An 18,208-nucleotide genomic window follows, 5' to 3' on the forward strand; every position below is an offset into this window, starting at 1 on the left:
AAGAGTGTGGGATATTACAGCAGCAAATAGAAGTTTCGAAACATATTAGATGGATCTCAATGTCATATTGTGGATTTTTCAGCTACTTTGAATAGCAACACCAGCATCAAACCTCTTTGTTTAATGCCTTATATTAGTAAATAAATACATATTCCGACAGATGAAACATCAGAATAAATGTGTCCCCCAAATCTGTAATGGAATAGAATCAACGAAAATCCATACGTAAAATAGAATGTTGTAACCAAAAATAATCTAAAATATGACTGATCACTTAATACATTTCATCCTAGACCAATCAGACCATTACAAGTGGAGGGACTAAGCATTCCCCGTCAAAAGAAGTCAAACAGCCCCAGAAGGTCATCATTCAGGATCCCTGTACTAGGTGCCTGATCAACAAATAGTAGCTTTAAAAAGGTTAAAGAGCCTTCTATGCAGAGGTTTTCAGTCTTCACATGAGCAGGACCAGCCTCTTCCTTTGTAAGTGCGAGCACCATACACCAACATATTATCAACATGGTATAGGGACTGTGGGTCCACACTCCCACTGAGATATTTGTCAGAAGACTCTCCACGCATATTTAAACAATGAAGTGGAAGCGAGTGACACTCATTAACCCCAGACAGTGAAGGGAAATAATGAACATAGGTTAAACTATATGCATAAACATGAACCCAAAGAAAATACATTACATGCAGAAACCCAAAATAAATAGTGTCTATGAAAAAATACTTCATAGACAAGTCACTTGACTTAAGGAAACATAGTTCTACTTTTGTAACGTATGAGGTGACACACAGGAAGGAGATTGAAAATGAATCTGTAAGGCAGGAACGTATGCTAGCATGATGGACTGTTTTCATATTTGTTTGCGTATTGGACACAATCTGTGGCCCTTGTCACACTGTGGTTCTGATGCAAGTAGCTGGCAACAGTGGGGAACTGGCCTGCAGGGAACTTTGGATTTTTCCCAGTGGGCCTATGCAGTTTACTTTCCTGTGGGTAGTCTGTTTGTTATCTTCTCATACCTTCTGTCCCAGTCACCCCAACACCCATTTATTTCCATCTTTTTGCATTCCCATCTCTTTGAAGCAAAGAATATGTCGTAAAAGCTCATTGTATGTTATTCCTCACTTCTAACAAATGTTAAGTCAGTTGCGTTATGTTTAACTACTAGTGAATCACTATATAGGGGCAAAAGTGTTGTACAATTCACTATTTAGACCCATTTTCCTAAATGTTCTTGAACCTGCTATGACATAGAGTCACATTCCTGATGTTAAAGACGTGCACCAGATAAGCAAATGGCAGCTGAGGGTCACCGAGGTCTCCCCTGGATAATGCTCAACTTTTCTTACTCTAGCCCTCCAAATGTTTGTTGCTCTGTCCTGCAACGCTTCCCCTACTGTACCAAAATAATGCGATGTTTCATCAAAGAAAGCAGGCAGTATAGAGTGTCAAAAGTAAAGGCCCCCGAAACACAAATGTAATTTCCGTCTGACAAATATGCTCTGTCTTTTGTGATAAGTTGCATTTCCACAAAGTAACCAATCAGTGAAGCCCAGTGATTAGCGTTGTATAATAAATACACTGTAGTCATAGTCATGAAGTGTTACAGTTTTAAACGTTTAAAAAATAGGCAATTGAACGATGTTTAGATACCAGAGCAATGGGTGCAATGAACTACATGTAAGGAACCTCAAATGGGCTAGATCACTAAATTAAATTAATTGTTTGTTTTTATGCATGTATATAAGGTATTTATAGAGCACAGATCTACCTATAAAGCAACAGAGTTCCATATATGAGGTCAATTTTACCGAAGGAAGGTCATAGGTGGGGAGCACGAGAGTACCTAAAACATGAGGACTTGCTTGAATAGCAAGGGACAAGGTCTTCAGTTCTTACCTGCATAGTGCAAGCATCCATACATCTGCAGTCAGCATATCAGACATTATTATTATCACCTTTACCTCACAGAGCCTTTCCTCACCCCTCTGAGAGGGTCCTAGACCCCCACCCAGCAGCAGCTGTGGTAGGCATATGCCTCTCACTGTGCATCAGAAGAGAGAGTAGGCAGCACACCCCTGCAGTGGGAGGCTACTCTGACTCATCTACATAAAACTGATTTACTAATGTCAAATATATTTTATTGATGGTCCACTGCTTAAACCTTCTACTAACCCCTTTCTTATCACAACATGCACCTTATACAGTATGTCAGTAAGCAGTACTTTAAATAGATGCCCCACACTTCACATATGTGCTTTACTGTTTTGTTTCTCATTAATGAACACACAAGGAATGTTATTACACTCTCTTGTATAGTGTAATTTGTTATGAGAAATAAATAGTACAGAAACATTGCTACGAATATTGTAACTACACATTACATACCGGATATGCAATACGTTATCAATGAATATGCATCTATCATTGTCATTGCCTCTATGTCTACTTAAGACCAGACAACCATTTCAGAAGCATGAAAGCCACTTCAAAAGCAACTGACGAGGATTGGCTACCAGGGGGGGCAGAGGCAACCATGCTCCGTTACTACTGCCCCGAAAGATAGACTGAGCCCCCATTTTCCGGACCCCCCCCCCCGTGGAAATAAAGCAAATTCCTGTTGTGGGAATACTCCCCCTCTGTGTGGGAGAAATCCCAAAGAAAATCGGAATCCGAAACCCCCTGGAATTAAAGAAAAAAGCTAAGACCCCACAGACACAGGAAACCGAAAGTGAAATCTCTCTTGCACAAACGTGCAGGAGGACACTCTAGTCCGGAGGGCAGGCCTCACGGCGCCGCGACCGTGCCTCCTGAGAACGGCACATCCCCACAACCCTGGGATACGAGGAATGCACGGCAAAGAGCTAGGCTACCAGACAGACTAAAGAGGTGAAGGCTTCTGACGGAGCTGCTGTCCCGACCGGAGACCTGCCCTCAGAGTGACTGGTGCTGGGGGACCACTGCTGGAACAGCCGCGGCCACTCTCTGCACCTGAACACCCTGGAGGACGCGCCGCGCAGCAAGGATCTGGCACAAACGAGAGCTACCGCCGAGACCCCCACTCCGAAGAGAGCCTGCACCTTGGGCACGGCTGACTGCCCGTGCATCTGCGTACCCCTCACTTTCTGCGGTTGTGGCACATGTGCTCTGGAGGTTCCCCCCTCCACCACCGGAACGTGAATCAGGCCTCTCCGGCCCAGAGTCCGCTACCCATCAGGCACCAAAGGATATACTGGTGCCCCCTGGCCTCCGTTTCCCCACAGACCCCCCCCCCGGATACCACAGAAACCAACTGCGGAGAGTCAGGACACTCTCATATCACCCACTGACTCCCCGTGCACTTGGAGGAGAACCTGGAACCGTCAGTGCCTACACAAGCCCCTGCAGACGCTGCTCCCCCACAAGGGGTGACCCAGATGGAAGAAAAGCGGACCAGGAAGTAACGAAGAAGTGCACAGCTCATCTGCAGAAGGCCATGGCCCCACGGAACTTACAAAGAAACCAAAACACTGCATTACGCATAAGAAGCTCTCACTCCAACAACATAAGGAGGAGGGAAACCAACAGGGAGCGAACAAGTGAACCCAATTGCTATCACATAGCGTAGCTGTTTGCGCATTTAGGCGCCCCTCATCCTACGTGGCTGCGGCATCTGTGACCCTGTGGACCCCCTACCCCCACCGAAACGTGAGCCGCGCCTCACCAACCCAGAGGCTGTGGCTCCAGCAAGCGTTAGAAGATATACAGGTGTCCCCCCGCCTCCGTCCCCCCCTGGACCTCACAGAAAGCAACCGCGAAGAGCCTGGCAGCTCTCAGCCATTCACTGTCACACCATGCGGAGGAGCACCTGAACCCTTTGTGCTCGCCAAAACCACTGCAGACATTGTTCCCCCACAAGGTGCAACCCGGGTAGAGGAAAGGTCGACCAGGAGGTAATTAAGAAGTATACAGCCTGGCTTCAGAAGGCTCTGACCCCACGGGACCTCCACAGAGATCAAAACACTGCAACACACATAAGTGACTCTCACTTAACAGCATAAGGAGACGGGAAACCGACAGAGAGCAAACAAGTGAGCCCAACCAAAAGACACTGAAAAAAGGCTAAACTCTTGAACAACACCCCAGAGTGAGACATTAAAGAGCCAACTACACGAACATAAATTGGTGAGAGTGACAGTGCACCCAGCAAGAAACACACCGCACTACCCTTGAAAAAGACCCCACGAAGGACCTAGTTCTATTGAACTCAGAGGAATACGACACCACCTCAACTAAACCTCCAATGTAGATACAATCCTACAGGTCCGCACAAAGCCCACAGCGTTCTATCAAAGCCACCCCCCAAAGGCTATATGAGCGTAAAACAAAAATTGGCCCCGTTCGCTTACACCTCCATACCTAGTGGAACAGATAAAACCATCATGGCGGCCAGTAACACCACAGGAAACGAACTGGCGGCCACTAAAGGAGACATTGCACCCCTATTGGGGGAAATTAAAAATATGGGTGCTAATATAGGAGGCAAGATAGACAAGATCACGCAAAGACTGGACAACATGGAAGAAAGACTTGAAAGACTGGAGAATAACCAGGCATTCATTGACACCCTTCAAGCGCAACTCGACCAGAGGATGACAGAACTAGAACAACGAGAAGAAGACTTCAAGCTCAAGCTCGATGACTTGGAAAATAGAGAAAGACGGAGCAATATACGCATTTTTGGGATTCCAGAATGCGAAGGTGAAACTGAAACCGACCTGAGGACAACACTTCATGACATAATCAAGCTCTTGGCCGCAGACAATGCTATAGACGAGCCCATAACTGAACGAATCCACAGGGCCGGTAGCCCCCCCAGGCGGTACAAGATCGGTTCTTGCCCGATTTCATCGCTTCCAGGACAAGGCCAGGGTGCTCGAGAAGGCCAGAAGGAGTGAGACTATCACTTTAGGAGGCACTCAAATCTCAATGTACCAAGATCTATCCTCTCTTACACTAGCCCTCAGGCGGATGTGTGCCCTCACGAAGCGATTGAAGGAAAAGAACATTCGGTATAGGTGGGGCTACCCCTTTTCCCTCTCATTTGAATACGAGGGAACCAAGATCAGACTGAGATCTGAAAAAGAAATCAAGCCTGCTTCTCCGAGCTAATTGGCCCCCAGGAAGAAGGATGCAGCCAAGAGGAATCGAGGCGGGAGGACCGAGAATGGCGCATTCAAGGCCCTAGGAGAAAACGTGTGAAAGGTTCAAGAAAATATCGAAGAGGTAACCTCTCCCCGGAAGGGGACAACTGAACACTCACGAACTTGGTAAGACAGAATTTAACCTGCTGTTGAAAATGTGACTAGCGTGAGATGCCAAGTCAAGAACACTAACACAGTCGCAACAAGGGCACCCAGAGGGGACGCTGGGGGGGGGCTCAATTGAAACTGTGATGTTACATTTAGTCAAGGGGCGTAAAGTAACGACCCCCACAGGTGGTTCGATGCAGGTCTGGTGCAGCCATCCGGGCTTGATCGAGTGCCATCAACTGGGAAGGGGAAGGGGAGCGGAGGGGGGAGGAGCTAAAAGGGGTTGGGGGTGGGTTCGAAGCAACGCCATTAGTAATTCGAAGTACTCGATGCAGTGTGAAATTCAATGGGAAAACGCAACATAGGTCATGTAACAGAGGCTATTTCCTCACAGAAACAACCAATGTTAACAAACACTAAGGCAAGAGGGAGGGATTCCCTGAGGGTGGGGACACTTAATGTAAAAGGACTCAACTCACCAACCAAGAGATCACTTGTGGCCAGAGAATTCCGGAGGTCCGAAATGGATATTCTCCTATTACAGGAGACAAAATACGCGAAGGGGGAAGAGCGGCTAATCCTCGGGAAACGTGGTGGGATGGAGTTCTGGGGTTCTGGCCCACTCAGAAAAGGAGGTGTGGGAATCCTTGTTAGAAAAGGTATAGACTTTGTGGAGACCAGGACATGGTCCGACGTAGAGGGGCGAGCCCTATTAGTAACAGGAAGCATAGGCAAAGTAAATTTGATGATTGCAACACTCTACTCTCCCAATACAGGACACATTAGATTCCTTACCAAAACGATTCCCAAAATACTGCTGGAAGCCTCAGGTCACATCATATTAGGAGGTGACTTTAATCAGTGGGCAGACCCAGTCAAAGATAGAAAACCTGACAACCCAGACACGAGACACCACATTAGAGGTGATTGTGCAAAATTCGCAGAAATATATTAAATAAAAGACGTATGGCGGGAAACACACCCAAACGACCAAGGTTATATTTTCTTTTCCACCCCCCACAATACATGTACCTGAATAGACTACATATACTTATCCAAAGATCTGGCCGAGACCACAACACACTCGGAGATCACCCCGATCACATGGTCAGACCATGATATGGTGCTGGCAGAAATTCTGTGGGAAAACCTACGGCCCAAGGGGGGGGAAAATGGCGATGTAATGAGAGCCTCTGGAAAGATGCAGTCTTCAAGACAGAAATGGAGTCCGAAATTAATGAATACCTCAAAATAAATAACACTGGTGAAGTTTCCAAGCAGATAGTCTGGGAGGCGGGGAAAACCACTTGGAGGGGGATCTTGATAAGAGAAGGGTCGTCTAAGAAGAGAGAGCGAAAAATCATTGAACATAAGCTAAGAACCGATATTTGCCAACTGGAGGATGAGATTAGGAGGGTTGCGGAAATTGACCATGATAAAATCAGCGAAGCAAAGAGGAAAAGGGAGGAATTGAAACTAATTGAACATGAGCAGATAGTGCGTAAACTCAGATTCCTAAAACAAAAGTTTTATGAAAAAGGAGACAAGGCAGACGCATTGTTGGCCGCCAGGCTCCGAGAGCAGAGGGCAGAGCGAAAAGTATTAGAAATAAATTAGGACAACCCTCCCATGACAGATACCCCCCCAGCATCCCAGAATGTTTCGCTAACTTCTATGAGACCCTATACTCCTCTGAAACAAACCCTGACCAATCAGAAACAGAGGCCTACTTGTCCTCAATTAACATGCCCAATATACCGAGTCTAGACTCAGAGCTGCTAGAATCCCCAATATCCGAACAAGAAATACAAGACGCAATAAAGAGACTAACCATATGCAAATCCCCAGGTGAAGACGGCTACACGGCCGGATTCTATAAAACCTTTAGTACGCAACGAACGCCATTCATGACAGAACTCTTTAATGAAATATTAGAGACAGGGAAAGCACCAGATTCCTTCAACCGCGCACTGATTACAGTGATTCCCAAAGACGGGAGAGACCCCAAAAAGTGTGGATCATATCGCCCTATCTCTCTACTCAACCTGGACGCAAAAAATCTACATGAGGGTCTTGGTCGCCAGATTAGAGACATTAATGCCTCAAATCATACACCCCAACCAGGTTGGATTCATTCTTGGGAGACAGGGAGCAGACACTATGCGCAAAACACTGCACCTCATTCATACATCCCATACCATGCTTAATGAACCAGCCCTCCTCTCAATCGATGCGGAGAAAGCCTTTGACAGAGTAGAGTGGGGATTTCTGAGAGCAGTTCTGTGTAAAATAAGTGTAGGCTCAAAGTTTAGAAGGGCAATACATGAGGTATATACGACCCCCAAGGCATCCGTATTTGTGAACGGAGAATACTCCAGATGGTTCAAACTAGAACGCGGAACCCGACAGGGATGCCCCCTCTCTGCAATCCTTTTTGCACTCTCTCCAGAACCCCTGGCACAGGCAATGAGAGATGACCTCATAGTAGAAGGTATCCACCTGGGAACGACAGAGTACAAGGTAGCTCTCTATGCCGACGACATACTCTTGCACATCACTAACCGCGCAGCATCCATTCCCTCCTGTTAGAAAGATACGGTCAACTCTCAGGGTACAAAGTAAATAAAACAAAATCCATACTCTTTCCCCTGCAGGGACAGAAGGAGGAAAATGAAACCAAATTCTCCTCACCGGGCATTAAGATTGAACACACAAATCTAAAATATCTACGTATACAGATCACCAAAGACTTGGCTGATCTATACGAAGCCAACTTCCCCCCCCTCCTACAGCGATTTTCTGCCGACCTAGCTAGATGGAATAAATTGACGATATGCTGGTTGGGGCGACTCTATGCTGTCAAAATGGTATGCCTCCCCCGGTTTTTGTATCCCTTCCAAATGTTACCTGTCAAGATGCCAAAAAGCTTCTTTTCCGAGTCCAAGCAAACCATCTTGAAATTCCTTTGGCAGGGGAAGAAAGCAAGGATTTCACATGACACTCTGACACTTCCCAAAGAAAAGGGTGGAGTAGAGCTCCCCAGCTTCGCATTCTAATCCTTCACCTACGTAATTGCAAAGATACCCAATGGGTCCACATGGACAATCACTATCTTTCACCAGCTACATTCTCAGAATGTCTCTGGTCCCCCAAGAAAAGGCTTCAGCGTAGACTCAAAGACCACCCAATGTTGTGCACGATATGGGATATCTGGAAAAAGGGTAAAGCCATGAATAAAATTACCACATGGCCATCCCTCCTTGTATAAAGAACTGATAGAAGCAGGAGTAGGAACTACGGAACCGCTAAGAGGCAAATGGGAAAGGGATCTAGGCGAACAGATTAGCCCAGAGGTGTGGGGAACAATATGTAAAGCAGCAACACAGACATCCATTTCCAATCAATATAAGTTACATGCAATTAAACTGTTACACATGTGGCAATACGATCCCCTTAGGCTCTCTAAAATGTACCAAACGGCAAGTCCAAGATGCTGGCGGGAATGCAGGGAAAAAGCTGATTATTGGCACATGTGGTAGGGGTGTCCTCGAATAAGGGTGTTTTGGGATGAGGTCCTGGGCTGGATCAAGGAAATAGATGGCATCTCCAGAGTGGCAGATCCTCACCTTATATTGTTTGGCCTTCAGAAAGACGAGGACGACTGGATCAGGGTTAGAGGTCTGGCCCCACAACTACTATTAGCTGCCCGAGCTATACTTGTGACAAAATGGAAATCCAAAGCAGCCCCTAATAAAAATGAATGGAAAATATTGCCTCCAACATATGTTTAATGGAACTGAAAACTGCATCGCTACACAGGAGATCATCACAATGTGAAGCCCTATGGATGGACTTTACAAACAAATACCTCTCGAGTGAACCAAATGACAGACTAACCGATACCCAAGAGGGCAATTTAAATGGACACAACTAATGGAGTATGTGCTAAGTTTACGAACAACCGCCGCAAGGGAAATACCTATATCCATGGAACTATGACTCACCATTGACACATACTGCACAGACTCTGAGAATGTGTGCTCAACCTACAGGGGGCATGGAGGAGGGGAGAGGGAAAAGGGAAAGTCATGTTGAATTAAAGTAGCAAGATGGCAAGAAATGTATGAAAAGTATCCACATGACCCTTCTGCGGTCTCTGATCTTGCTCTGTAACCACGAGTGTGTAATTGTTTAAATGTAATGTGACTTAACATGAAAAAACTCAATAAAACCATTTTTTAAAAAAGAAAAGCAACTGACTACGTCATTAGTTTTCACTAGACCACTCCTCTTTCCCAATGTGATATTAAAGATGGGTAAAACAGGCCCTTATATTCATTGCTGTCCTCAGAGGGTAAGGAGATGAGAGCTGGAGGCTGTATGCCTGGAGGCTTGTGGTCTGCACTTTACAAGAATAATCAAATAATTATATAAAGTCCAATTGGAAAAACCACCTATCAAAATCGCCATGGTCTCTTAGCAAAAAGAAACCAAAATAGGTATTAATGCCCCAAAAAGATTTAGTGTCAATTGGAATTAACCATGGTGCAAACAGCATCCAATTAAGAATAAAATATGTGCATTGATGCTGAGCTTTATAGCTATAGGTAGGAATTATTCTCGATTAAGGTCAGTCCAAAACAGCAGTTCTGCTAGAAAATAGCAGCTCTACTCAAAAGCAAAAAACAAAGTCTTTCTAAGACTCAGAAGCCCAAAAATGCAATTTAAGAGACTTCAAAATCCAGGCAGAAAAAGGAGGGATAATCCCCATCCCCTCTTCATTGGCTTACATGGAGAGTGGTTCCTGCCTGCTATCAGGGCCTTCTAGCATTGTTTGCCTTCTGTCTCGCTCTGTCAGCTCTGCGAACAGCACTCCTTCTTTGTGTGCCCCCAAACGAAGTCCGCTTATTATAGCATTGGGGCATTGTTTACTTAAGCCATCTCCTCCCCTTAGCAAGTTGCTGAATAATCTCTTACTCAAGGCCTTAGCAAATTGCTGAATAATCTCTTACTCATGGCGTTAGCAAGTTGCTTCGTACCATGTTGCTAAATTATCTCTAAACCCCATCAGGTTTTGCAGTTTTGTAGTCCATTGCAGTCTTTAGGACATTGTTATTGTTAACAGGAACATTTAGGAATATTTACTAAAACAAACAGGAACAATTGGAACACTTCCCAGACCATTGGAGTGCAGCCTAGAAGTATTGTTATTGTAATGTTCCAAAACAATAGATACGTCTGGCATAAAGCCCAGACATTCAAACTGAACAAAAAAAATCTCTGTTCATAATTGTTAATATATGCTCACTGCCTGAATATATTGCAATGCATTTCACTATGTACTTGCCTGAAGGCTACACGGCTTCAGATATTGCACAATCATTATGCCCTAAGCATGGCTAAAACTAAAGTTACATGTAAAATTTCCAAACACAGAAAACCTGGGCACACATCTTGAAAGTGCAATAATATGATAGAAAATACAGCTTTGGTGAAAAGCGCTTCAAAGTTGTTCTATAGAAGAAACATATCCCCCACAGCAGAGGAATATAACCTAGGAAACGTTAAATGATAGCCAAGCATTCCATCCTAACACAAGACATCCTCAGGCCATTTTTTACAAAGTATAACTCTACACATTTAAAGGAAAAACATTCTACTTCCTGTTCTGATATCATTAAACATGTGTTCATAGACAGCAAGAGTATCCTAACTATCATGCTATAATCACAGCGCCATCTTGAAAGTTGCAAAAGAACATGTATATGATACATAGCGCATACACTAATAACACGTGATAGCATACTAAGTGTCAAGAAGCATGCTAGTGTATGACATCCTTTGTGCGCACTTGCCCTCTTTGGTTATTTTTTACTGACAAAATATTAAGTAATACAGCTGCAGTCCATATTGTGTCTTGTCAGTAGTCTTTTATTAATCTTGTCCTTATTTCAACACGTGTTTCAACCATTTGGTCTTTCTCAACAAAGGGCTCAAACATTTTTCACGAGCAATTCCTCTCTCCACAATTCACATTTATTAGGATTATTTCTTTACTTCACTGTTGCCTGAGTTCCTTATTTCATCCTTGAGCTGCCTCCGTGTTACCGCAAGGCAAGCTGCGCCAGCATGCTGTGTGGCCTGTTTTCAGACACAATACGGATGGAGCTAAATTACTTAATATTTTGTTAGTAAAAAATAACCAAAGAGGGCAGGCGCGCACAAAGGATGTCATACACTAAAATGTTCTAAATGAATGAGGTATGGGGACACCACAGTACATCCCGTGACGTGACAGCTCAACTACTGCAATATAACCTATTGGTAAGCGCAGAGGTGACATCATCAAACCCCACTTGTCAAGAAACATGCTTTAAGGAGTAGAATGAAAACTCTATAATGAAAATTAGATAGTAAAGAGCAAACATGCAAGGACATAATTATTACAAAAATAAAATATTGCACATCGTAAAAATATAAAGTGCAATCACATTTCTAGGTAAAAAAAGACAAAACACAAAGCAATACACATAATTCCAAGCACATGGATAAAGAGCTAATGCTGAAGAGTAGTAAACATCATAAAATCCATGTGTATATAGATAAGAGATATACTAGCATAAATAAAGCAAGAGCTAAAATATCCAATTAACATATTTAGCAAGCAAGATGCCCTCATAATTTCATTTTCTACATCAAAAATAAATCTACACATCATCAATCAATTCATCAAATATAAGAAACTTGTTAATGAAATGTATCAAAAGTTAAAAAGGTGCAGGTATAAACATCATGAATTTTTTTGTAAAGTAGGAGCATAATATCAGTACAGGAAGACATGTAGTTCTTCATCAGCATTTTGACCTTTAAGTTTCATGGCATCAGATTTAACAATCAATTTGGACTCTAATTGTTGTAACTTAAATTCCAGATTTCGCTTTCTGGCATGCTCAGGTTAAATGGGTTAAAGTCGGAAATGTTTGGAACCAAATTACACCCTGGATGATTTTAAAATGTCATTGCTGAAAGGCAACATTAGGACAGAACACGCACAAAAACATGAAAAGACATGCATGAAGACTTTCAGTAGACTTAAAAATGGTTTAAATAGACATCGTGGCTTCATGAGTAACTACCCAAATTCCCATTCTTTGCACCCATAGAGAACCAGAGGTCAACACAGATAGACCTGTTTTTTCCTATAACATGTTCTATGGCTCTTTACTGACACTTGACTGGCCCATCCCCAGTCCCATCTGCTTCTCTGATTCAATGTTATGCTGGACTTATTCCTGCCCAAGCCCTACCAGCTTTTTAAAAGCCCTGCCCCATAAGATTCCCAGAGGCTTGTTAGTGCTCTTGTTTCACGGTATACAGATTACCCTGCCCCCACCCGGATGTAGAGCAGCACACTCTCAAAACAGCAGTATCCTTTTCACATCAGCCTTCACAAGCCCAAGAGCCAACACATGACTAATGGTTCCCCATCCTTATTGGCCTTCTGGGAGAACAATACTGAAAATGTGGCAAACAGCCTGAATAATTTTCTAAATACAAGTGACTTGCTGCATTTACTGTCCCAAGCTTAAACATAGGTGGGCAAAAGGCTTAGTGGAGATGGACATGCACATGACTATGGCCCTCATTACGACCCAGGCGGTAAGTTGCCGCCTGGGTCGTACCCTTACCACCATGGTGTAAACTATGTTTACACCATGGTGGATGGTGGATTTACCGCCCCATTCCAAGGTGAGTGGGGCGGTAAATCCCCATTCCCATTTTTGCCCCATAGGGCGTAATGGGAATGGGGAAAGGCGCTAATTACGCTACCGTAAATTATGGTGGCGCAATTAGCACCAAGGTCCCTTTGCGGCATGGGTTTTAACGCCTGCAAAAAGCAGGCGTTAAAATCACCATCCCGCAAAGGGACCTTGGAATCAGGCGTTAAGGGTCGGCGCCGTTTACGGCGCCGTAAACTCCTTAACGCCTGGGTCCTAATGAGGGCCTATGTCTAAAACATATTGGTCTTCAGTAGGTAGGCACATGCTGTGACTGGCACTACCCCATTCCTTCATGCCACTTTGAGAGCAGCCCACCACTGTTTTTTGTGTGGTTTATTTTCTCTTCCATGTCATTTTCAGTGCCCCACTTAAATCTTTGTGACTGAAATGCATGGAGGGCGGGGGGACTCCTGAAGTTCAAAACCCCGTGTGAAGGAAACCAATCACAAGCAGACAGAAACAGATACGATATTCCAGAGGTGAATCCTTGGCCCGCCCTTCTATTCCAAAACCCCTTTATGTTCCTATGCCTGATAAAGTGATTTGAAAATTACAAAAGTTTGCAAATAAATGACATTGTTAGCCTAACTGAGGTATCATCTTGTTATCTTTTTCGGAGCAAAAAAATAAAAATAAATATACATGCATATGTATATATTCACTGAAATAACCTTGTTAAATGGACGTTATGGTTAAGTTGCACTGATAAAAACCTATGAAATTCCCTGAAAAACGTTGTTAAAAGGGACGTTATAGTTACAAGTAAAACCAAAAAACCTCATAAATTCAACAGTTATGGTTAGCTAAGCAACCCTAACTTGTGTCACCACCGCGCACTGCTAAGATAACACCCAGGACATGAAATATGACATCACAAATGTCATAGATTTGCTCCCCCTCGATGAAACCTCACCAGACTTTGCAGCAACAATCCGAGGGGGGCCCTTATACGTTGCTTGCAAAGTTTGGGGAGGATTTGTACAGGGGGGGCAAAGTGATAAGCCGCGCAAAAAGTGCTCTTCCTAAGGGTTGAGCAACTTAACAATAACTATACTCCCACTACTGCAGGCCTTGTAATATATATATATATATATATATATATATATATATACATTTCAACACACATCCTTACGGTTCATATGTAGTATACTCACACAACTTGAAAGGAAGATTGCTCACAGCACTCCACTGATTGTTGTACAGTTCATGTTATTTTTTTCTCAATAAAAAGCTACAGAAACAAAGAGGAGCAAAGTAACTTATGGAAAAATCGCCACACGTTCCACACCAGCCAGGGCTTTTGTCAGGCTAGTGATAAAATGTTCTCTTTAGCGTTCCATTTTAAAACAACATGTCGGAAATCAGCATAGTAGATAGTGACAACATAGAAAAGGCACTAGTCTGTCTAGGATGGTTACTTCAGACTCCAACATTTGAGTGCCATCTTGGAAAGGTGTTGAATGCACCTACTTATAATGTATTGTATGGAAACCAACTCTTATTAACCACACATAACACAGTCTGAAATGCGGCATATCCAACCACCAAACAGTACTTTTGAAATAACGATATAAGGTGCAATATAATGCAAAAAATCTAGACTCAATTATCAGCCTCAACAAAATACAAGGTGGACCACAAATAAAACAGGAAGCAACATAGTTTAGAGCAGGGGATTTCAGGAGCTAAGTCAGCTTAATAAAACTCACCGTAAATACAGTCTGAGTTTGAAATAACCAATTATTGAGTTCATTGGGCACCAATTGCATCATTGCAGAAACAAGTTAATTGAAACTAAACAGCAAGAGAATTACATTTCAGTACTTGATGTAAGTAATCTAGTTCCACAAAATACAAAAGGCAGTAGATACAACAGAAAACAAAGCAAACAAATCAAATCAAAATTTCTGCACAAGTGTGTCAATGTATTTATTTTTTTTGGCACAGCAGTGCAGCCCTTGAGTAGCCACACCCTTGTATGTTATGCAAGCTGATGTAAAGATGAGATCCGGGGCCGATATTGGTAACGAACATAGCAATTAGTTTAGCTGTGGCGTGAGTCCTATTTATTGAATGTAGAGCAGCATTTGAAATAGATATGATGTACAAAGGAAACAATACAGAAGGCTGAGGCAATCCCTGGGAAGGGTGTTTTTACAATCGGATCAAAATATCAGAGTTTGAGTAACTAGTTGGTGAAGGAGCAGAGTGATGGGACATACACTTGGCACTGGACAAGGGAACAGACAAAGTACAAAATACATTACCTAGAGCCATGGCAGCTGGTAATATCATATTTTCATATTTACAAGTTCAGCATAGGAGTGGGGTCCACACGGGGGGCAGTGGTTGGTTTGAACAAGGGAAGGGAGAATACCTCTCCTGGCCATCTGCTGGTATGTTGACTTAAGTGTTCAACTGTCAATTGATGGTGATCTACTGGTTTGAGGTAGGCGAGGGATTGCACGGCTGTCCACTACTGGGGTCGGGGGGAGCAGTGTTAGTGGGTACAAGGCCATGTGGCACTTTTTTGCTTTGTGACGTTTGAAGGAGAGGTTGCTGTCAATGATGAAAAGCCTAGTGATTTGGTGCTTGGGACTAGTTGCAGCAAATTGAATGAAGATAATTATTGTATAAAAGCACTTTAAACAAATAACTAATGTATTCTTTTTGTATATTTGAAATGCATTTAAAAAAGGCTAAATGCTAATGCAAAGTTGTTTTTTTCCTCCACAGTGTTTATCATGGCTTCGGGATTACTGGTGTACCCTTTTGGTCTGAACTCTGCTACTGTGAAAACATACTGTGAGAATTCAAGCATCTATTATGCTGGGGACTGCCAAATTGGATGGGGGTACATGTTGGCGATTGTTGGAGTCATGCTGGCAGTCTTTCTACCATTCTTTGCAAAATATGCACCAAAAGACAATATATCACCAACTCCAATACCTACCATTTTATAGTCTTGTACTGATGCTTAACTGGAGAACTTTCATGTCTTAAAGCAAGGACACGCCGTGTTGGAATTATGTATTTTTAGCTTCACCACTAAACCTAAATATCAAGTTTCCAAAGCTCAAAAGTGCATTCATCGTCTTCCTTTTGCATGACAAGATAATGACCTGGGATACTGATATAATTACAGTATTAGTCTTGGACAAATGCTGGATTTCAATGGCTTTTCCCTCCGTCAGTTTCTCTTCGAGATTTCTGCCTACCTCTTAAATAATGTCTTTTTTAACTTTAAAAAGCAAGACTTTTTTTTACAAACCTCGATTTACTTTTTACTCATACCCCGATTTTTTCTTTCCTTGTGTAAACTCGATTATTGCCAACCAGCAATGATCAATATCTACAGCAACACTTGTATTGGTCAAGCAGTGAACAAATCTGCAATTAACATTCCTAAATGTTTGTATATACAGTTCAAATGTTTTTGTTTTTTTAGACTTAATCAAAAGTGTTCTCTAGGCGGCACGGTAAAAAGAAGAGAAAGCAGGGTGGATTTTTGTGCCCTGCAAAATGAATAGCTCTACATTGGATGAACCATCCTCTCAAGTGGATAAGAGAAACATGCCTTACATCCTTCGACCCAGTGCTGAAAATTGTATTTACTCTACACGTTGTAGTGATGGTTTTCTGAAAAGTTGACTTGAGCCATATACATTTGTGAATTATTGAGGCTAAATCAGATACAATAAATGTTACTTGTGATAATTTGTTGTGATATACCTGAACAGGAGCAGTACTCTGTATCACTTTTTTGCAGAAATGCAGTATAAACAATGTCCTCACCAGTAAACTGTGGGAAAACATGCATTTTTACTGTGGATTGTAAGTAGGATTATGAATTGTATGCCCGCTTGGATTTTCATCTCCTCGCACTGAGAGAAGTGTGTGAAAACAGTGCCAATGGCTCCATATACTCTAACTATATACGGTCATACGGCCATACACAACAATGACATTTTTCCAATATTTAATCAAATATAGGAACGTCAGTAAATAGTGAGAAATAGACCTTAGTTAACTGAACACTTTTAATGGTTAATGGTTTGCATGCAGTTTAATTAGGTATACAAAAGTTACTTTTTTAAAACAAAATCTAGCATAGTATAGACTTTCCCTATAATATATTTATGAAAATAACACGTGGTGAAAGTGGCAATCCCTTATTTACCATAGGTTGATAGTGTAAACAAATGTACATTTCTCTCACGCAGTAAAATACCATGATCTATGTAATGCATTTATGTGACATTTGATAAAACTAGCCATACAATTATGATATTTTGTGACCCCCAATGGCACCAACATTTCACACAAATGCACCATTTGCCTTAAAAAAAATACACTAATCAGGTTCAGATTTTAGCCGGCTAATATTTTAAGGACACATTTTTCCTTCAAAATAATAAAATGTTTGCATAAAACTTAAACAGATCTGTTTATGCTTAAAATTTATTTTCCTAGTAAAACTACTGTATCGAATATGTTTTAGGAGTGAATCCTCATGGTCATCATGTTTCATTTGTAATAAATCAATATTCAGATTTCAGATGAAAGAATGCCCTTCTCATAATTTATTGATGGCTCTGCACATTGGCGTCATTGTGTTCCTTTCATTCATTAACTTCACATTAATCCATATGTACTAGAATAGGAAGTAGAAAACCATGGGACTAACGACCAAAGGAAAACACATTTTCCCCTATAACTGTTAGTAAAATATAAGAATCACTTATGCTGTTTTTTTTGTGTGCAAAATAAGCGTTTGATGATTTTTGGTTAAATGTCTTTCATGGAAATGGTAAATTGCAATAGACTACAGCACTGCATAGACTGGTATGTTATAGCAAAACATGAAAACACGTAAAGGGGTGCTTACAAGGGATAGGAAAAGTCTTAAGCTGATGGCAAAAAAGTGCATTGTCTGAGATAAAGCTCATTTGAACATGCAGAGTGTTCCATAGGCAGGCTCCCTTTACAGAAAATGAACTACCGCCGAAACGAGTCAGTTGAAATTCAGGGATTAACACCATGCTCTGAAAGGCTGATCTAAGTGCCCTACTTGACACATAAGGTATACATCTTTTTGAAGAAATTTTGGACCTTGGGAACAA

At 42.3% G+C, this 18,208-nt stretch overlaps 1 protein-coding gene across 2 annotated transcripts in view; it reads left to right on the forward strand.

The window, feature by feature from the left end:
- LOC138488307 (LHFPL tetraspan subfamily member 7 protein-like) overlaps positions 1–16,802 on the forward strand; it is a 941,289-nt gene extending 924,487 nt beyond the window's left edge. The window contains exon 4 of one of the 2 annotated variants that reach the window (XR_011274633.1): positions 15,822–15,955. Coding sequence is in view for 1 of the 2 variants with exons in the window: in XM_069615191.1 (XP_069471292.1) it covers positions 15,822–16,048 (227 nt within the window). In the remaining variant the exon portion in view is untranslated. Of the gene's footprint in view, positions 1–15,821 lie in introns of both variants that reach the window. The other variant, XM_069615191.1, reaches the window with a different exon arrangement.
- Positions 16,803–18,208: the final 1,406 nt, after the last annotated feature.

This window comes from Ambystoma mexicanum, chromosome 9 (assembly GCF_040938575.1).
Source record: "Ambystoma mexicanum isolate Mex_15411 chromosome 9, UKY_AmexF1_1, whole genome shotgun sequence".
Classification (NCBI taxonomy): domain Eukaryota; kingdom Metazoa; phylum Chordata; class Amphibia; order Caudata; family Ambystomatidae; genus Ambystoma; species Ambystoma mexicanum.